This window comes from Galleria mellonella, unplaced genomic scaffold (genome assembly GCF_026898425.1).
Source record: "Galleria mellonella isolate WM207_F2 unplaced genomic scaffold, CSIRO_AGI_GalMel_v1 utg93, whole genome shotgun sequence".
Classification (NCBI taxonomy): domain Eukaryota; kingdom Metazoa; phylum Arthropoda; class Insecta; order Lepidoptera; family Pyralidae; genus Galleria; species Galleria mellonella.
Window position 1 is genome coordinate 4559384 of NW_026442176.1, and position 23769 is coordinate 4583152.

General features: G+C 35.1%; 1 protein-coding gene across 1 annotated transcript in view; it reads right to left on the bottom strand.

Moving 5' to 3' along the window:
- Positions 1-23769, bottom strand: part of LOC113513680 (transcription factor SOX-21) — a 69182-nt gene that overhangs the window by 41505 nt on the left and 3908 nt on the right. The window contains exon 2 of the mRNA XM_026897668.3: positions 16042-16298. Coding sequence (XP_026753469.1) covers positions 16042-16298 — 257 coding nt within the window. The remainder of the gene's footprint in view (positions 1-16041; positions 16299-23769) is intronic.

Consider the following 23769-nt stretch of genomic DNA (forward strand, 5'->3'; position numbering starts at 1 on the left):
CTGCAAGACTAGGTGTGTCACGTGAGCATTGTGGACCCCAAAGAAACCTTAATAACTTTGTATTTGGCATATGAAAAATTGATGCTATCACCCCCATTGCCGTCATTATTACGTCAAAATTTAAGGTTCCACTTCCAGGCACGGTTCTCTCCATATATATTTATTCATCTTTCTCTTTTTCTAATATTACAACGTTTCCTGAGAGGAAGGGATTGTTAGTAATGCGTACCCATCAGTCCCATTGCTAGCAATATAATACCCTGTCAGGTCGATCTCCACAAGGTCTCCCTGGAAACTATCGTGCTGAATTCCAGGTGTATTCATCACGATAGGCTAACTGACCTGCCTTTTTATCCTCACCTATCATCCCTCACTGGTGCCCCGCCAGCGTATACCGTTAGTGCAGGCGGGGCTACTATCCCATTATCATCCATAAAAAAAACCTCGCTTCCTCTCGCACTAGTCTAGTGTTTTTCACCCTTTACTCGTCTCTTACGACATCCTGAGAATGAAAAGGAAAGATGACACGTTTTATCCCGACTTCGAGATAATCAACACATAATAAAATCGTAACTGGTCGCTGTCTGTACATAGAAGATATATAAGAAAACCTATTATAGGGGGGCTTTATGAACGCAATAGAATCCAAAACAATGATTTTTAGAATTTTTATTAATGTTTGACTGTACATTTGTGCACGCTAATCTAATAAACGACTTAATCAATTTATATTAAAGAATCACATATAAAATGTTTTAAAACCGATAAATCTATATATATATATATATATATATATATATATATATATATATATATATATATATATATATATATATATATATATATATATATATATATATATACCTCTGTCCCATTCGTATTTCAACCGTGAAGCAGTTGTGTTTGCACGGCTGTGTTTCGGTTTGAAGGGTGGGATATGGCGTGAATTTACTGGGTACAGAGAAATAACACCTGAGTCCTCAGGAATGGCAACGCATGGGGGGTATCATGGGCGGAACAGTATACTCTGTTATGTCCATGGTACTACTCATGTCTATAGGCGACGGTTACCACTTTCCATCAGGTGGGCCGTCAGCTTGTTTGCCGTTCTAAGTTGAATAAAAAAAAACTTCTACAATTCACGCGTACAAAGTAAGTAATGAGCTAGTCATCATCATCATCATCTAAGCGATCATCCGTCCACTGCTGAACATATGTCTCCCCCATAGACTGCTATTGCTAACGGTCCTGAGCAATCTATACCCACTGACTCCCTGCAATGCATTTGAGGTTGTCACTCCATCTAGTGGGGTGGAGGGGGGGGGGGGGGAGGATTATTAGTAGGGATTAGTAACTATTACTAGCAATATACCCTACCAGGTCGACCTCCTCCCGGTTCCCCCTGGAAACCATCGTGATTGATTCATTAGTGAATTTGTCACGATGGGCTTACAGAGCTGCTTTCATCTTCACCTACTATCTCTTACTGGTGTCTCGCTAGTGTGTACCGATGGCGCAGGTAGGGTTACCATTCCATTATCACCTATAAAAAAAAGTGGTGAGGAGAGCGGAGTGAGGGGGGGGGGGGGTATCGTACAAGCTAGTGTGACAATAAAATTAATGTTCGTAAAAAATAACGTTCCGGTTTACTAATGAGGCTTAGAATGGTAAACAAGTTGATGGCTCACTTAATGGGAATTAGTAAGCCACCAATGTAACCCATGAACGCAATTCTTATTAATATTATATTATATATGTGAATGTATGTTTGTTTGTTTTTATTTATTTTGTATTTATTAATTTTTATTTATTTATTCTTTATTGACCACATTACAAAAAATTATATAAAAGTACAGTATGCTATATAGCATTTTCTCCCAGTTAAACTTTGACAAAACAGAAGTGTAATTATGCGGTGAGGGGGGAAAGGAATTGTTGGTAATGGGGTCTAAATGACCTATTGTTAGCAATAGTCAGGTCGACCTCCACGCGGTTCCCCCTGGAAACCATCGTGGTTAATTCTAGTGGAATTCGTCACGATGGGCTAACTGACCTGCTTTCATTGTCACCTATCATCCCTCACTGGTGCCAGCGTATATCGATAGCGCAGACGGGGTTACCATTCCATTATCACCTATTAATAAAATTATATAACACACACAGGATGTTAATAATTAAAGAATTAATCAAATAATAAATTGTGTTAATATATTAAATTTATATTCCTTTATTAACCAATGTAACAGTTTTCGTCAAACAATAGCAAAATTTATATTACAATTATGATTTTTTAATTTACAAAAATAAATAATAAGAAAAATAAATAACAATATTTGAAATATGAAATAAATATAACGTTATAAATTAATTACAATATAATTAAATGGTGATTATAATTAGTAGTAATTTAAATAATTAAATCCCATAATTTTTATTTATACTATTATATAATTAACCATGACTTATGTATTTATTATATTAATATGTATTGCATTGTGATTTATGTACTTATAATTTTATAGATATATTATTGTATGTTTTTTTTTTTTGATGGATGAAAATGATATGGTAACCCCGCCTGCGCTAACGGGATACGCTGGCGGAGCACCAGTGAAGGGTGATAGATGAGAATGAAAACAGGCCAGTTGGCCCATCATGATGAATTCATCAGGAATTAACCATGACAGTTTCCAGGGAGAACCGCGAGGAGGTCGACCTGGTTGGGTATATTGCTAGCAATGGGATTCTCAGTCTCCATTACTAACAATCCCTTTCCCCCCATTATTCTATATGTTTGTACATTCATTCATCTAAATATGTATTAATGGTGTTATCTATCAAAATATTTATTTTGTATACAAATTGATTTTGTTAGATCAATGCATCGCCATTTACTCTCTCTGTTTAGCGTAACGGTTGACTGGTAGAGAATGCCATAGGTACTTTGCGGGAAATACATATTTATATATATGAACAATATTATATAATATGTATTTTAAATATTTAAGTTATAGCACAAATATTATTATGGTAATATATACTAAGTATTACAAGTAATTAGTCTGGAGGAGATTGTTTTACCGATAAGCCCGCTATATATATATATGAAGACATACTCTAAGTGGTACACTAAAGAATTAAGAAATAAATAAAAATATAACTACAAAATTGTATAACAACCGCACGATATTTAAACACTAAACTCATTCGTGCATAAAACCTAAAACATGCGAAATGATAAAAAAAAAAACGTGAAAACCATTATAGTCCGAGAGCCGGTACCAGAATACAACGCACAAAAAGCTTCTAGTAATTAAACAACGGCAAACAAACGCCCCCTTTCGTGTACAAGCGACAGAGACGGTCACAATAAGGAAACAACAGTATTTTTGTTGCGTGCCCCCGACAGTAGGGCGAAGCCTGCGTCGGAGCGATAAGCCATGCTTATTATATATGTGTATATACCTAATATTAAAGTTAGCGGGGATAATATTAGGTATTGCGGTTCGAATTATCGCATTTTATCGCGTTTATATGCTTGTCAGTGTATAAATATAAAAATACAAGTTCTGGCTATTTTTATATAGTAACGAGTCAACATATAGCTAAAATAATTGTCTAATAAAAGACAAATAAAAAAAAGTAATAAAAAATAGTTCAAAATACAGACTACTTCATTATCACTGATAAGTATTTAATAAAATGTTTACGAATATTACCTTCAATATAATGAGAACTCAGCCAAGACAGTTACTTAATTGGCTGAGTATGACAAACATGAGTGTTTCGTCAGTTAGGTTAAATAGCCAATGATTGAGCGATACATATAATGAATAACATAATATCATAGTTACAAAACAGCTAATCGGGTAGTCCACGAAACTTTGTTTTCAATAAGATATTCATGGCTGGGAAATAATGGCTGAGTATGACGGAAACGCGTGCGCTAGCACTGTTGATAACATACTAATTCATATGACAAAATCGATTTTGCTTATTCGATCGAAATTGCTTAGCGATTAGGCCGCCTTTTGTATCACTTCTCATTAATATTTACTGTATTTGTTATTTTTCTTTTTACTTGATGCAATTAAGTGTAAAATAAATACATAGAATCATGAGATGCAGTTGGTAATTATTTAAAGTAGAAATAAGTATAATACGTAAAAGTATACGCCATTAACTGTCGACTGGTGAACATAGGGAACATAGGGGGACTATTGGGAAGTTTTGCCAATAATTACCTAGCTTGACAGGTAAGTTGGCAAATGCAGTTAGGCTTTGGTGATGTTTTAAGAGAGACGCTACTGTTTATCCCTCGACGATTAAGTTCCCACAGTCGCCTCTTACGACTCCAATACCACCTAATACCCAATACGTATGTTTTCAGAGAGTGATAATAAAGTCTTTAGTGGTACATAAAACAAAGAATCAATCCAAATTTAAGAAAATAAAAGGACAGAAATTGCGGGAATAAAAAATTGAAAATGGATAAAAATTTTGAATCTCCCATATGAACTCAGCCAACAGCTAAATGACGCATTAGTATGAAGGTACAACATTTTTCGTCGTTTTCGACTTATGGTCATTTTCATCAAAAAAATGTTCAGTATAGCTCTTAAAATACTCCGTTTAAACGATGCCAAAATGTTGCTGTTTTTGAGACGACTTTGTACAAAGAAATTCATATTTTTGTTGATAATAATTTAAAAAAAAATGAAATAATTTAAGTTTGTGTGTTTAACAAAAAAACCGACTTCAATTATGGTAAATACAGTTATTTTGATTTCAAAACTAAACAACTGAACTGATTTTGATAAAATTTCAATGACACCAATTTTTAAGTATATACTCAAAAAAAAATTCCAAATGGATTTACAACTGACGAACTTATGAAGTAACAAACATAAAAAAAATTGCTACCGAATTGAGTCTTCTTTTTGAAGTCGATTGTCAACGCCATTTTTCTTTTGTACATAAACGGCTATTAAAGTTCAATGATCCGGTATAAGTTGCATACATTTAGACTGAAGTCTACACACCGATATGCATACTGAAAAAGCGTTCTAGCCCAACAAAAAGCCATGTAATTGATACCATATCAGTGACTGATATAAAGTGTAATTTAACCGCCCCCGTCTCTCGTTCTAACAAAATAGTTAGTCATTCTACACAAAATTTATAGCGCTTTATTTTCTTTTAATAGATTCCAAAGCATAATGGCTGGTTATTTGAGCGGCTGTACACGCTTTTCTTTGTCAATAAAAAAAAGCTGACTTTTGTAGAAGTATAAGAGGGTTCTTTGTGCGATTATGAACGGTATTACCATTGGGCATGCCTCGACTGTGCGTTTGGCCACAGCCAATAGCGGTGGATAGTGCAGCCACGGTACCTAATTACTGCGTTGATCGAAAAAAAAATGGAACGATCGCTTGAAACAAAAAAACGTACGATGAAAAAAGTGTGAGCAAAAAGTCGCTGTACAACGCTAGCTATGTACGGTGAAGCGAAGAGAATCGCTGTAAATTAGTATTGCGGCGAGCAACATATGTTGTTATTGTTATGTAATAGTTATTTCCTTGATTCCGATAAGCGGTGTTAGATCATGACTGATTGTGGTCGAGTGGTTGGGTGAAAAGTTTTAAAATCATTTTACCTGATTACCGAATAAAAGAAGACAATTTTAATACAGTATATATATTTTTTTATGGGTGAAAATGGTATGGTAACAGTAACTCCGCCTGCGCTAATGGGATATGCTGGCGGAGCACCAGTGAAGGGTGATAGATGAGAATGAAAACAGGCCAATTAGCCCATCATGATAAATTCATCAGGAATTAACCATAAAAGTTTCCAGGGGGAACCGCGAGGAGGTCGATCTGGTTGGGTATATTGCTAGCAATGGGATTCTCAGTCTCCATTACTAACAATCCCTTTCCCCCTACAGTATGTATTTGTCTTACAATCTGTCTGGGTCGATAGAATTTAATAAAGTCTAAACTTAGGTTTTACTTTATTGTTAAACGTTTTGTAAGCACACGTTATATTTTAATGCAGCAACTACCAGTTTAACTTACGTCTCGTTAGATGGAGAAAGCTCGACTAGTTTTGGGATCAATTCGTAACCCTTAATGAAAGGAATAATAATAATTGACCTGACCATAAATCAGTCCACAAATGTCCTTATTTTTTTGATTTTTTTAAAATATGCTCTTTTTGTTAAGGTGGGATATGACAGTGAATTCATAGGGTACAGAGGAATAACACTTGAGTCCTCAGGAATGGCAACACATGGGGGGTAACATGGGCGAAACAGTATACTCTGTTATGTCCATAGTACTGCTCGTGTCTATAGGTGACCGTTACCACTTTCCATCAGGTGGGCCGTCAGCTTGTTTACAGTTCTAAGTTGCATAAAAAAAAATATAGATATTTAATAGTATTTATTCGAATAAACTTAGTTACCGATTACTTTTCTTTAACCAAACTTGTTTAATTTCATCATTTATTTATTAATTTAAATAACTTTATTGTAAGAAAATATGGTACAAAAGGCGGACTTAACGCTAGCATATTAGGGGGGAAGGGATTGTTAGTAATGGGGTCTAATGAACCCATTGCTAGCAATACACTATCGACCTCCACGTAGTTCCCCCTGGAAACCATCGTGAACAATTCTTGTTGAATTCGTCACAATGGGCTAACTGACCTGCTTCATCCTCACCTATCATCCTTCACTGGTGCCCCGCCGGTGTATACCGATAGCGCGGGCGGGATTACCATTCCATTATCACCCATTAAAAAAAAAACGCTAGCATATTCTTTACCTGTTAACCTTTGGTATCACGAATGTGGTACTTCATTATTAGGATATGATTAAGTAAAGAAAAAAATGATACTAAAATGTAGTAGTACCTATACGCAATAAATCATTAAGTTCGGAATGTTTTTTTTTTTTTGCTAAAAAGAACCCGAGAAAAAATAACTCGAGAGGTCACTATTTTTGTATCATTTTAGAAAGTGCCCCGTTTACAGTGCAAATGATCCACGTACATCTAACAATAGCGTAATTAAATGTAAAAGCAAGCTAAAATTTTAAATGTTTCTATTAGTTATTTTGTATCGATAATAAAAACATTACATTAAAAGATAGAGTAAGAAACAGTGTGATTAAAAAGAAGCGTGGACTGAAAGACGATGTAGTGACAAAAATAGAAAAAGGAATGTTGCGTTGGTTTGGTCATTTGGAGAGGATGGATGAAAGAAGAATTACGAAAGAGATTTATCGAGCAAGAATGAATGGAGATGTCGATAGGGGCCGCCCTAGACGGACGTATGTTGACCAAATAGGCGACGTGCTGAAGAAGGGCCAAATTAAAAGTACCCGTAACCGGCGAGAATGTATGAAAAGATTGATGAATGTGGAAGAAGCGAAAGAGGTTTGTTTGAATCGAAACATTTGGCGTTCCATTGATTCCGCCTACCCTAATGGGAGACAGGCGTGACAGATATGTATGTATGTAAACATTCCTTACTTTGACACTAGATGGCACTGTGTGATATATGTCCTACAGTATTATTTATTTCTTACTATCCTGATTGCTAAAAGAGCCCTATTAAGTTCAAATCTTGTACTAGGCTTAGATTATTATATTGTCTGTTACAATGTTTCATTTATAATTTTCTTTATTTATATTAGTGCACTAGCTTTATCTGCAACTTCAACCGCGTACATCAGGGGGCCTACCATGAAATGAAATTCCGAATTTTCGGACTCAATTTCGTGTTTTTGTTCGTACCTAAATCGACCCAGTAAATGGAGCTTAACTTTTCATTCATCATAAATCCTATCCTAATAGTCCAGAGAAACGATATTTTAATATTTTTCATAATTTTAAACGGCATGTATTATGCAATTTTAACATCAAATTTCTATTTCGTTCGTCCCCGAAATTTCGGAAAATATTTCATGGTAGGCCCCTCAGTATATATAATATCCTATGACCTAAGTTAATATATATCGTAGCTTAATTACATAATACATAGATTAAATTTGGTACACGGGTAGGTTATGAATTACCCATGTGCCAAATTTCTTTCAAATACGTTCAGTAGTTTTTGCGTGAAAGAGTAACAAATATCCATCCATCAATCATTACAAAATTTCGCATTCATTATCATCATAGGATTAAACTTTGTTTCCTTAATCGAAACTTATACTTCTATAACTAAATATTTTCCAATGACTAAAATGCAACAGCTTACAATTATGGTTCCTCGTTTGATAAGGAACCCTAAAACTAGCCTCCAAACTAAAACACAACAGCTCACAAACCTCGCACACTCCTAGAAGTGTTCGGAAGCTATTACATGTACAACAATGCCCGCCCCTACCTTAATTAATATTAACTGCGTTGTGAATAGTAGCAACGCCCCCAACAGTTGGTAGATTGAAATTAAAGGAAGGTAGGTGCATCAGACAGCGGTGAAAACACAGGCGCGACACACGAGCACGCAGCATGACGATGGTTAGATAAAATTTTCGTTGCTTGAAAATTAAAAAAAAAATATTTTTAAATTTAGAAATTTTATATCTTATATCGTATTGCATCTAATTGTGTATCTATATTATAAGTTTAAAATGGCCAGCAGCGTCCCTTTTAAAATATCTCGAAAGCCTAACTGCGGTTGCCAACCCGCCTGTCTCGTATGGCAACTATTAGCAAAACTCCCCTTAAGAGAGAGGTCTATGTCCAGCAGTGAATACTTAATGGTTATATATCAACAATCATAAGAAAAATATTTATTATAAGTCTGTTTAGTAATCTGTAACCTGACGTAAAATATGAAAATTATAAATTCATAAATGTAAGACAGTAAAAAAATGTTTTTGACAGTTTCTTTCGCATTGAATTCTAACAATGTAATGAAGTTTCTTAAAAATTCATAATATTAATACAATGACAATTGGGGCATTGAATTAAATGAATTAAATCCATTAATAATCAATCATATTTAATATAATAATTATTTTAATATTCAGTACAATATATAATAATAATAGCGCAAGGCACAAAGACAAATAAAATACAATTGACCACATAAAATATAGAAAACACAATTAGTTTATTATGTAAGAATAGCAAAATTACATGAGACCCATTACAATTCCCTTTTATTCATAGAAAATTAATAACTCAAATCCCACTATAACGAGTAGTGTGTTTTATCATTGTCATTCAAATTAAAAATTTAAATCGCATAAAGTGGCTAAAATAAACATTAAACATTTAAACGGATATTTAACGATCTTATTAAAAAAAAAAAATATACGTAAATAACATATTTAATAACATAAATATTAAAAAACACGTCTATTGAAGAATTGTTCGGTTTGATTCCTTCGGTTCGTGTTGATGTTCACCACTGTATAACTCGCTACAAACTAAAGTTCCATCCCAACCATCTGCATGAGTGGCAGTTCTCCACCGTGCGTTTTTCAAGGCACTTTCTTCCACGTACAACCACTCTTTGGAATCAAATTCCAGCAGCAGATTTCCCAAACCGATACAATATCACAGCCTTCAAAAAGCTGGCAGCATACCTGCAATGCCTCTGGAGTTGAGGGTAATCATGTGCCCTCATTTGTCCCCTGTGTTATAAAAAAAATCTTCTCGAAAAATTATTACTAATTACTAGAAAAATTACAACCACTGAATAAAATCTGCACGCTCGCTGTTATTCATAACCGTGTGTCGGACAATAAAAACGTAAGTATAGGGTAAAAAGCACGCACTATTGTGCATCCATACCTTTGTTGTACATTGACATTTGCGAAGCGACATTTCGATTGATTCCGTAAACAAAACGCGTATTGTACTTCGATTTATTACTAGCATTGCTTTAACAATGAACCCGCTGCAATCAGTTCCCTGTGCCTTATTGACAGGTTGCTTGCTGCACAGATGTTTTGTTTGTTTATTGTCTAACATAATAATCAATATTTATTACACCTTTGTTTTACATCTATAATAATAAGTATTTTTTTTATTAGAATGGTAAACTGATGGCCCAAATGAAAATAGAAAATGGTATGATCATCAACAGATATGGCCAACATCATGGACATATAGAAATCATTTTTTCTTTTATGCAACTTAGAATGGCAAACAAGCTGTGGCCCATCTGATGGAAAGTGGTAACCATCACCTATAGACATGAGCAGTACCCATGGACATAATAGAGTATACTGTTTCGCCTATAATACCCCCCCATGCGTTGCCATTCCGGGGAACTTAGGTGTTATTCCTCTGTACCCTGTAAATTCACTGCCATAATCCACTCTCTAAATCGAAACAGCCATGCAAACACAACTGCTTCACGGTAGAAACACGAATAGGACAGAGCTATCCAAGCAAACGACTTTTGTACAAAGTCTCCCTCTGGTATTACTATGATATCCATGATAGTCCTCATGTATTCCTCTTTCTGAGGACTATGATATTATGACCTTAGATTGTGTAATTTCGGTGTCCTTGCAACCGAAACAGGCACACAAACACAGCTGCCTCTCGGCTGTAACACCAGTTGAACAAAAGTATTTAGAAAAATTTTTTATTCGCATTCAGTACTGAGTAAAAAATAAAAGCAGAGGAGTATCTAAACTACTGACATTAATAAGAGTACTAATTGTTAAATGAGACAATTTATAAATCAAGGTCATTGCCGTAAATTCGATCGTGAGGTGAACCACATTGCAGTACGAATAAAAAAAGGAAATGTATTTAACTAATGAGTCACGTGTACCTGTTAAATATGGCGCGACTTTGAATAAATAAGCCGCTTAAATTATTCATTAATAACATTTTATTTGTTAAATAAGAAATAATATATGGCGTGACGTGCAAAGTTTTTGTTCCCAAGAGGTATTGTTTTATACTACGAATATAAATAAACTTTAATATATTTAATATAATGAACGCTCAGGCTGTGGAATTAGCTCCCTGCCGAGAACTTTCCTAGTGACTACAGTATGAGGCAAAAAGGGAATATTATGGTTTCTTCAGGGTCGGCAACGGGCACGTGACACCCCTAGTGTTGCAGGCGTCCATAGGCTACAATTACCGTGTATGACTGGTTACCACTTTTGTAGTATAAAAAAAATCTCTTGTTAACCTATTTTCTTCGTTTCAAATATAAATGTACAAATAAAACTTATACAAACAAACAAACAATATCTAATCAATACATATAACATATTTATTGCCAAATTACGGAACAAAGTCTACACAATTGACTTCAGTTTCCTGCGAGCAAACAATTTCACCAAAATGCAGACGTATTCCGTATCTAAAAGACAGTATATGAATAAAACATGGTATTTGCACAGGACAAAGGCAGCACTTTTACGTAAGCGCGCTTTGTCGGCGCCTGTGCGCGTCGGGAAGAAACTAGGGTATTCAATGATGTTGCGTTTGCTGTCGCGTGCAGCGGTGTGTCCCGGGTGTAAACATTTTTACTTATTGGAATTTAATATTTACTACAATTACAATAAAGCAGATAATTGACTGTCTTTATTTGCTGATTATATAATAATCAGTTATAAATTTAACTATTTTTAAATTTTAATTCCATTTTTTATTTAGTGTTATTTTGTGTTAGTCGATCATGCTATATGACCATGTTATTTTAGATATTGTACACTTAAATAAACACAAATATTGTAAAATTAGATTTAAAAGGAAACACTAGGTGTCATATCGTATAGGGAGGTCAGAGATATGGCTTGGGATAAAGCTGGCTGGAAGAAAATGCATGAATTAGTTGCACCGACAAAAGGGGACTTTAAAAAAAAAAGGATTCAAAAGAGTAATTGTTGAGTTACTTGGGGGTCTTCTCAGTAGATACCAACATTCTGAATCCAGTAGTAGAATTATGAAAGATGACCGTTTAAAAGAGCTTGTAAACATATGTATTTGAAAAAAGAAGATTTTGAATTCGTATAAATTACGATGACGCGGGCAAAGTCGTAGGTAAAAACTAGTCCTTAGTTCTATAATCTATAACTAAAATATTGTAATATTTTATACCTAATACTTAAAACTCATTGTATCTCAAACTCAATACGGTATCACAGAAGCAAAACTCAGCTACGTTCACAAACAAGACTGTATACTCCAACGGACGACTGTTAACAACGACGTGAAAAAAAAAACAATATTAAAAATGGCGTTGCCTCGCGCCGTCACCACCAGAATGGGGAGCTATGGTTTTATTTTTCCATACACCATGCCTCCCTTTCTCTGAGCATTTTTAAATTTTCCCGTTGGGGAGATTTTGCTTACTTTTGCCTGTTGATTAATTCGGTGGCTAGCGTCCCGCTGCGCCGCTTCTGCGGCTTGATTGCGCTTATTCTTTGCTTCTTATTTTCCCAACATTGTACAAGGTTTTTGTCGTTATAATTTTAAATGGTTGATAAATGTGAAAATTAAGGCACAATATTGGATAATAACGCTCGGTTTCTGATTGCATAAAAAGACGCAGAACGGGAATGCTGTTTCTCGTAACATTTATCTTTATATTGGCAAATAAGTAGGTATATTTTTATTTTAATATTATAAATTAGATATTATTATCTATCTATCCTATTTAAGAGCTGCGCTCTTGTCGGTGGAGCTCTTGCCACTCACTACGATTTTCAGCGAGTCTCTTCACCTCTTTATTATTATTATAAACTTATTATATTATAAACTTGATATTCCCAACGATAGTCAGTGTGTGTTCATGACTAAATTAAAAAGTTAATGTACCTCGCCATTACATTACATACTTACTCCTCTCCGTCCAAAGGTTGCCTGGAAGAGATCGCTTTTAGCGATAGGGTCGTCCATTGTTTTCTCACTATGATTATTTCTTGTAATTGTTTATATTTATAAGTTTACTATTGTAATCTTTTGGAGAAAACAATAAAGAGTATCTACCTATCTATATTTATTTATAATTCAAAATAATTTAATCACATTTTCCATCATTTACTTATATTGTTAATATCTTTATTAATTTAATGACATTTAATAATTTAATTCCATTTTAATGTTCATCAAACACAAAGTATTTTGTGGCTGCCTATAAATGTAAGAACAGTTAGACCTAATACAGTACTGTATTGTATTGAAATGCTTCGCTGTATCTTATATTGGTGATCCTATAAATAAATAAATGAAATGTAATAAATGAAAGGCAGTATATTGGTTACCTGTTCACGCCTTTCCAGCTCATTCAATCGAATAGATTTTATTCCTAAAAATTTTAACTAAACTAATTTTACCATTTGAAGTGATTCATAAAATTTTATATAACTACCTACCAGTGGGAGACTTTGTACAAATGTCGTTTGCTTGGATACCTCTGTCCGATTCGTGTTTCTACCGTGAAGCAGTTGTGTTTGCATGGCTGTGTTTCGGTTTGAAGGGCGGGATATGGCAGTGAATTTACAGGGTACAGAGAAATAACATCTGAGTGAAACAATATACTCAGTTATATCCATTGTACTGTTCATGTTTATAGGCGACGGACGGTTATTACTTTCCATCAAGTGGGACGTCAGCTTGATTGCCATTTTAAGTTGCATAAAAAAAACCTACCTATAATATTTGTACTACTATAATTTGGCATTCTGTGAACTAAAAAAAAATTAAATTAGTTAAATATATTTTGAGTTTGCCTATTGCAAACAGATAAAGTCTTTTCGTTTAGATTTGTGCTGAATAACAGCGCTGTAGCTCTTCATACGCTGCAGCAATATGCTGAGCACGAACATATTTCAAAGAATATTGCGACACACATACGCACACGAGACTTCATACGCTGCAGCAATATGCTGAGCACGAACATATTTCAAAGAATATTGCGACACACATACGCACACGAGACTTCATACGCTGCAGCAATATGCTGAGCACGAACATATTTCAAAGAACATTGCGACACACACACGCACACGAGTACACACTTGCACTTATTATCTTTATTTGTTTATTTTTGTTTTTGTTTTTAATTATATTGTTTTACAGTGGTACCTCGATATTCCAGTGCCCTAATATATGACTGTTTTGTGATACGAGCCGCCGAGCAAGCGATATTTTGATTTAAGATGAAAGCAAGATTTGAGACACGAGGAATCGCACACGTCTCCAACATGCGGGTGGATGTTGGTATCTAACAATTTTTCCCATCTCAGACTAACACTTAACAAAAACAACTGAGGTGCTTTTTTTGGAAGCTAGTAAGAATTAATGGTATTTCAATTAATCTCAATGCGGGAAATTGCTTAGAGATACGAACAATTTGACATACGAGCAAGGTTATGGAACGAGTTAAATTCGTATGTCGATGTACCACTGTACTTAGATTTTTTTTAATCTATAGATTAAAAAAATATATTATATAAATCTGTAGAGAGGTCAATTCTGTACATGAAATATATTTCCAAAATAACTATCATGGGGTATTTAAGCCTATCTACCTGTCAATATTTTTTTAATTACTACCTACAGTATATTTCAGAGAGACGATTTATTACTTATTATGTTGCTATTGCTTATAGATTAAAATTATTGTAAAACTTGATTAAATCATCTTATTTAACTAAAAGTCGGGTTTCCATAGAAGCATTGTGTTATATTAAACAGGGGGTGATTAGTGATCGATACTGATGCCAAAACGGATTTTAACGAAACTTGGTACAATTATTCTTCATACTTCTGGGCAGGTTATAGTATACTTTTCATCACGCTACGATCAATAGGAGCAGAGCAGTGAAGGTAAATTGTTAAAAATGTCCACCCGTGCGACGCCGGGACAGGCCGCTAGTTATGAATAAATTCTTTCTTTCTTTATTCTTTCAACTTTTATTATTTACATTTTTATTTTACTTTAGATATACCTATACCTTCTTCAATAATGACCGTGTAGAATTAACTAAACTACATTAATCAAAGATCAGATTAGGTATTCAGACGGGGTTTGAATGCTTAATACACCTATTTGCAATCAAAATGAACGCCCGAACCAAATTATAGTTTAGCATATTAATAACATATTTTAGTGGCTGTTGAATTTCAAACTTCTATCTATACTAATATTAGCTGAAGAGTTTGTTTGTTTGAACGCGCTAATCTCAGGAACTACTGGTTCGAATTGATTTTTTTTTCTTTCTGTTGGATATTCCGTTTATCGAGGAAGGTTCTAGGCTGTATAGCATCACGCTGCGACCAGTAGGAGCGAAGCATCAATGAGAAATGTTGCAAAAACGGGGAAAATTATTTATATTTGAGGGCTTTCGTTGCGTGCGCTGCGTAAACGGTTCAAGTTACCCAAAAAATATGTATGAAAGAATTATTCCTCTTTGAATTATCTAAAAAAATGTCCGCGACAGTATATATCTATCTTTTAAGATTGACTCACTATAACATTTATATTGTAATCAAATTTGGTCGAAATTAATGCATTATTGCCAATTATTTGCCAGACTTTTATCAACATAATAAATATTAATCCTAATCATAATAACAGAAATTGATACGGACGAAGTCGCGAGCAATAGCTAGTCACAAATGAAACGTTTATTTTAGCGCAGACTACATCTAGCTGTACAATACGACAGGAATTTAATGTATTAATCAAATAATATTTAAAACTGTATTAATTTAAACGGCTGTAAAAAAAGAAGGTAGCGGTGGAAGAGAAGAAAAACTCAAAACGACAACTTATCTGGACGATACTTATCTAACGATATCTTAACGGCCGTCTCACTGACGTAGTAATAGCAAATTATAGTCCTCCTCTTATGGTGAAAGAAGAGTATCTAGCAGTGGAAAGTTTATGGGTTGTTAAGGCTGAATAAAATCTAATCTAATTAAAAATCCGGACAGAAGAGCAAATGTCCGGAAATACCAGTGAGTCACTTACCAGAAAGAAAAAACTGATGGTAAACGAAATATTAAATAAAATATGAACTATTAAATGAGACAATAAACATACCTAATCTCTTAGAAATCTCCGAATTGTGCATCTTGGGGTTATCTTGTGCGATTTTCCTCCTTTGTAACCGTGACCACACCATAAAAGCGTTCATGGGCCTCTTTATATGTTCCTCTTGAGCTTTTTTCTGCTGCACCTGCCCGTTCATGGCCGATATGGAACTCATGGTCCCAATTGCACCCATGGACATGTGGCCCATTGGGAAGTGACCCATGGACCCGCCGAAGCTGGTCCGGTCACACATCGCACCAGCGGCACTGAAAGTAAAAAAAGTTCAAAAATTTATTACTAAGAATTTTCTGTACATAAAATTGAAATAAGTAGTAAGTGTAGGCCATCCCTTCCTTTTCCATGGGTGTCGTATGAAGCGTCTAAGGAAATTTAATAGTCGAGGGACAAGCAGCGTCCTTCTTAAAACATCACCAAAGCCTGACTATGGTTGCTGGGGGGAAAGGGATTGTTAGTAATGGGATTTAACAGCTCCATTGCCAGCAATATGCCCTATTAGGTCGACCTCCACGTGGTTCCCCCTGGAAACCACCGTGAACAATTCTTGTTGAATTTATCACGATGGGCTAACTAACCTGCTTCATACTCACCTATCATCTCTCACTGGTGTCCCGCCGGTGTATACTGATAGCGCGGGTGGGGCTACCATTCGATTATCACCCATTAAAAAAAAATAAAAAAAATTGTAATAAGCCAATCCCTAGGTGTTCATTGTTAGTGCCCCTACATCCACCACGTGTACATGATTATAACTTTTAATATTCGAGCGACAATTACTGTGCTCGGAAGAGTGGAAAATATTAATATTGAGTACAAGGAGGGTGTTTGATAAATCGCCATTTTCCAGATTTAAGCGCGCTTCCCTTTTTGGGGATGCCCATTGTGTTTATCGGTTGGAATGCTAATTTAATTTTTGAACATTGCTTATTTATTTTATATATATATATATATATATATATATATATATATATATATATATATATATATATATATATATATATATAGTATATTATATGTATGTTTATATAACTATAACTATATGTTTGTAATATATAAATATATTAAGTGTTAATTTTTAATTATTCTATTAAGTTATTCTTTCAATTCAATAATGCACCACCAACTTATTTCTCGGTTTGTCCAATGGTTGACTGGTAGAGAACACCGTCCGGTGTTAAGTATACTCGTATGTACATAGTTTCAATGTGCATTGAAGTTTATATATACATATAACTTCAAATATATATCGTCATAGTCGTAAAATACTGACGGATCTTTATATATAATCTTTGTCAGATCCGTCAGTATTCTACGACTATGACGTTATATATATATATATATATATATATATATATATATATATATATATATATATATATACAAGTACTTTAAAAGGAAATATCGACAACACGGTTATCTTTTTTGTGATAGAATAGCAAAGAAGCTGAGAGCCTAACTGAAGGAAAGTGGTAACCGTCACCTATAAACATGTAAAGCACTATGGACGTCATATAATTTACTGTGACTCTCATGATAACGCAGGTGAGTAAGCCATTCCTGAGGAACAGTCTTATACATAAAAACTGAAACGTGGTACAAGTACAAACCTACTTTAATATTAGGATGTTTTGTCACTGTCTTTCATATTGAGAAATTAGTGCAAAAGTTAAGGACAAAACACTTCAATAGCTGATATAGGATTATAAGAATTTTGACGTTTTTATAAATAAGGAGGTAAGAAGTTAAACTCCCATGCCTTTTAATTTCATTGCTATATCCCACTTTTCAAATTGAAACACAGCCATGTAAGCACAACTGCTTCGCGTAAAAAACATGAGTCGAACAAAGATAGCCATGCAAATGGTTTAAGTAGGGGGGAAAGGGATTGTTAGTAATGGAGACTGAGAATCCCATTGCTAGAAATATACCCAACCAGGTCGACCACCTCGTGGTTCTCCCTGGAAACTATCATGGTTAGTTCCTGATGAATTCATCATGATGGGCTAATTGGCCTGTTCTCATCTATCACCTTCACTGGTGCCAGCGTATCCCGTTAGCGCAGGCGGGGTTACCATACCATTTTCACCCATAAAAAAAAAGTTTTTATGAATAAGAAGGTTGATTTAGATGAATTTACTAATATGTGGGAGTTGTCACACACAATTGTACTGTTTAACGTATACCTACATTACACTACACAGAAAAGAAAAAACAAATATGTATGTATGGAGTCGAGATGAATAAGGTTTTGCCACATACCCGCGACACAATTTGACGGTAGCCTGCCAACTCCTGCGCAAACAAAATAAATACAGAGGATTGTTGGCTCAGCTAAATCCACTTTGACAAGTTTTAAAACAAGCTTATTTAAGAGTTACGATTCATATGTTTCTAGATGGAGCATCAAGTGTAAAAACGATCATCGTTGGCTAACGCGTATTTTTTTTTAAACTAAAAAAACGCGCCATTTGTTGAGCGTCGTTTATGCATTGCAAATACGGGTATAGCGTGTTCTAATTAAACTAAAAATGTTAACCAAAGAATAATTATTTTACTAAAACAAGTGTTATCTTATAGGTATTCTTATAGGTAGTCCATACCTATGTTAACACTAGGCACACACACAACAAGCGATCTAATAATTTGCCAGAAGTTGTCTCGTTTAGAAATGAAACGCGTGTCGCAAAATGTACGTAGACGAAATGACAGTCGGAGATTAAAGACTAATATGGAAGGTAGAACTTCTGAAAGTAATGATTATGGTGAAACTTCGAATGTTGGCAGTTGTATGTGTGACTGCCAACTGAATGATAGCGAAATTAAAGAAATTAATTTTAATCAAATAAAAGATTTTTTTGATGGGTGAAAATGATATGGTAACCCCGCCCGTGCTAACGGGATACGTTGACGGAGCACCAGTGAAGGGTGATAGATGAGAATGAAAACAGGCCAGTTAGCCCATCATGATGAATTCATCAGGAATTAACCATGATAGTTTCCAGGGGGAACCACGAGGAGGTCGACCTGGTTGGGTATATTGCTAGCAATGGGATTCTCAGTCTCCATTACTAACAATTCCTTTCCCCCCTCAAATAAAAGATTGATTGTTCCAACTATAAGTCAGTCTGTTAATGTCCAACGGTAGTAAAAAATTAATATAAACTAAATAATTTGAATAAAAAAATTTAAACATTTACCTTATTAAAAAATGTGGTTAAAAGACAACTAAAAATATAATTAATAAATTATGTGTATAAGTGGAAATTATTATCATATTATGTCCACTAGTGTTATATATTTATTGATTACATTATGTAATCACGCATGTCAAATCTGCAATATCCCTTAAGTTGGTTGTAATGTAATATTATATATAAACACCTATGTAAAAACCAATCAGTGCAAGTAAATAATCTAATTCGATTAGTACAGAAAAAAATCGATCTATTGATTAAATGTTTCGACTTATTACTATTCTCATATTTATTTTTATATCACGAAGGTGGCAAAAAAGCATACAGCCCATCTAACTGTAAACGGTCACTGTAATATAAGGACGCCTGCAACACTAGGGGCGTCACGTGCGCGTTGCCGACCCTGGAGATACCTAACTTCATATAGAGAGCGTTTCTGGAGTTTTTTTTTATACAACTTAGAATGGCAAACAAGCTGACGGCCCACCTGATGGAAAGTGGTAACCGTCGCTTATAGACATGAGCAGTACCATGGAATTAACAGAGTATACTGTTTCGCCCATGATACCCCTATGCGTAGCCATTCCTGAGGACTCAGGTGTTATTCCTCTATACCCAGTAAATTCACGCCATATCCCACCCTGCAAACCGTAACACAGCCATGCAAACAGCTGCTTCACGGTTGAAACACGAATGGGACAGAGGTACCCAAGCGATTGACTTTTGTACAAAGTCTCCCTCTGGTAGTCTTTCCATGATAATTATAACAAAACCTGATTATTTTTTTTATTATATTCTATTGAAACGGAATAGGTGAATTACCTCTGAGTAGAGACGACATATCGTCATAGTCGTAGAATACTGACGGATCTTTATATGTAATCTTTGTCAGATCCGTCAGTATTCTACGACTATGACGATATTATCAACCGAAATCAAAAGAAAGGTTCGTCTTTCGGTTGTATTTCCATTCTATGTTTTTTACCCCATAACCTCGTCAGTTTTAAACCGATTTGGAATATTCTTTTTTTTATCTAAACCTACAGAATTTTTTTCAAAATCAATTGAGTAGTTTAGTTTTAAGATAAAAATAAATGGCTTTGTCACCAATGAAGTCGGTCTCATTTTGTAGGACACAATCGCTTTTATGTCACTATTAAAACAGCCGTTTTTCATTGCGACGCTAATTCAGTTGTTATTTACGACTTGCAGTTTCTGAGATGTATTGAGCGGACAAGACCGCGGGAAACAGTTAACATTTAAATGCCTAGCAAATAGATTTTCACTCGGTTACAAGATGTTAAAATTTAAACCGAGCCGTAAGTGGGGAGCAGTAACAAAAACATTATTATACATGGCACAATGTCTAAATAAGCCACTGCAAACAACTTAGAGGTCGCAAGACGCCGCCGCCGACGCAACAAGGGTCCACTTTGTGTAACCAATTAGTGAGCAGACGCGGAATACCACGACACTCGGTTTGGACGCTTGGAGAACCGGCGAGCGGATTCCAGGGATCATTGAGAGATAAAAACAAGCAGTGTTGCCAGATGGGATATTTTTTCGCAATTTTGAGGGAACATTTTCGTCTTGTAGAACTTGAATTGTTGGAAAACAAATCGGTGGGGATAGTTATGGGTACTAATGTGGGATAATGTAGATTGAAGAAAGTAAAATGAAGTTAAGAGTTTAGCCTAGGAAAGAGCGATTTTTTTCGTAGTTTATTGTATTTATTTATTGGGTGAAGGAATCGTGTCAATTAAAAAAAAAGAAATATATGAAATTTAGATAGAAATAAAAATTTGCACCTGGCAACACTAAAAATAAGGTATAAATAATAAGACAGATATAATTACTGACAGTGGACAGTGGAAGTAAAATATATATTGCAACCCCGAAATAATAGGATGAAAACAAGACTTAATGAAGGTGACAAAAAGAAGTATTAAGTGTTGCCGACTTTACTTCAAAAACATGTTTAAGTTCAAATAACTTTGTTCAATTAGATTTTTCATTAGCTAACTACCTACGTAGATAGGTATAACAATCACGCATAACTGCGAAATCAAAGAAATTTTTACAACAGCACAAGCTTACCCAGCAAACGTTCTCTTGCCCCTTATCGCCCTATGCAATAAAAATTATACTATCTCTAAAATTGGGGCAAATGATACATATTTACAAAATAACAATAGCTAGGCGGTTTTGAAGATCAACGTAAACTATCAAGGTAGATAAAAGATGTTTTTTTTAATGGATGATAATGGAATGGTAACCCCACCTGCGCTATTAGTATACACTGGCGGGGTACCGGTGAGGGAATGATAGGTGAGAATGAAGCACAACCATTGGCCTAGCGTGACGAATTCAACAGTACATCAAATGCGATAGCTTCCAGAAACCACGTAGAGGTCAACCTGAAAGAGTAAATTGCTAGCAAAGTGGGTGCTAACCCCCATTACTAACAATCCCTTCTCCCCCCGAATAAAAGATGTTGACAGTAAGAAATATATTAAAAATATATATTTTACAACAATACGTGCCCACGTCTTTTGTTTCATAAATCCAAGTGAAATCGACGCGGGCGCCGCTAACGCGATGCGCAAACGCAACATGATCGATTGTTTGCCAAGCGGCGAGAACACAAGAGCACAATGTTTAGCGCGCTTACGAAAATAAGAAAACGTATATTTTCAGTGATGTCCAATTTGTAAGTTTATAAATAACTAGCGACCCGCCCCGGCTTCGCACGGATGCACATTATATCACATCATATTAGAAACCTCTAAAATTATCAGTGTTTCTCTACGATATTATGCATGTATTATATATATAAACCTTCCTCTTGAATCACTCTATCTATTAAAAAAATCCGCTTCGAAATCCGTTGCGTAGTTTTAAAGATTTAAGCATACATAAGGACGGACAGACAGCGACAGCGACTTTGTTTTATACTATGTAGTGATGAAGCCAGATTTACTCAAAATTTAAGACACGAGAATCGATTATGAGGTAGAGATGCTTCTCTCTAAAATTACATTTTTAACTTGACAATTCAGTAAAACTACTATAGTATGATATATTTCCCCTATGGGTGTCGTAAGAAGCGATTAAGGTAGGGCGAGGGATGGGCAGCAGCGTTAGTATTGAAACATCTCCAAAGCCTAACTGCGGTTGTCAATCCGCCTGCTAAACGTGCCAACTACTGGAAAAATCCCCCCAATGGTAAACTACCATAAGGAACGGCCCAATTCCTTATAATAAGTCCATTAGTTCCTTATGATGTCCATGGGGGAGGCCTATGTTCAACAGTGGACAAATAACATCTGATAAAGTATTTACCTACCTAGTGCATTTTGCTTATAAACAAAAAAAATATTAGAGCACCCAATTTTACTTGACAACTTTGTTTCTTTCCCTTAAATCATTCAACATTTCAATCATAATCGTACTTACCCCATTATCATCACAAATCCCATGCACTTAAGGTCAATAACTCTAATATCGGCCCATCACACACGTCGGCTCGCTACAAAGGCATAACGACTATTGTAAAAGTGTAAAAATAATAAAAACACATTTACAACGGCCCCTATAAAGATGCGACGATTGTACCTTCATTAGGACTTTGGTAAAATACCTAATTGGTTTTATAAGCCATGTTGTTTCCTTTGCCTCTTATTTTTTTTTTTTCATTTTACCCGCAAAAACGTAACACTGCTTTGTCTTGGTGTTGCTAGTTGTTATAATATTCGAGCTAAATTACTTTGTTACAGGCAATGATGTATAGTTTATTCTCCATAATTACCACTACTGCCTAACTTTTTTTTTGAACGTTTATAATAAAGATGAGAAGGTTTGAAATTCTGTGATAAGTATCATCATCATATCAGCCTTTAACTGTCCACTGCTGATCATAAGCCGGCCCTTTTTGCCAGTAGTTGCCACGCTATGCAGGCAAGTTGTCAACCGCTTTGGAGATGTTTTAAGAGGGACGTTACTGCCCATCCCTCGCTCTCTTAATCGCTTCTTACGACACCTACGGGAAAGAAGGGGTGGCCTATTCTATGCTGGGACCACACGGCCAGTAAGTAGTGTTAAATATAATTACTAAAAATTATGATAAATAATTTTGTCTTAAGTCGAAGTTTTTTCCATATTTTACTGAATTAGGTGTTATCTTGCATAAGTCCATATCACTGGTTATTTTATTTAAAATAATTTTTTTAAATTTTTTTTTTATACAACTTAGAATGGCAAACAAGCAGACGGCCCACTTGATGGAAAGTGGTAACCGTCGCCTATAGACATGAGCAGTACCATGGACATAACAGAGTATACCGTTTCGCCCATGATACCCCCCATGCCTTGCCATACCTGAGGACTCAGGTGTTATTCCTCTGTACCCAGTAAATTCACGCCATATCCCCCACCCTTCAAACCAAAACACAGCCATGTAAACATAGCTGCTTCACGGTAGAAACACGAATGGGACAGAGGGACCCAAGCAATCGACTTTTGTACA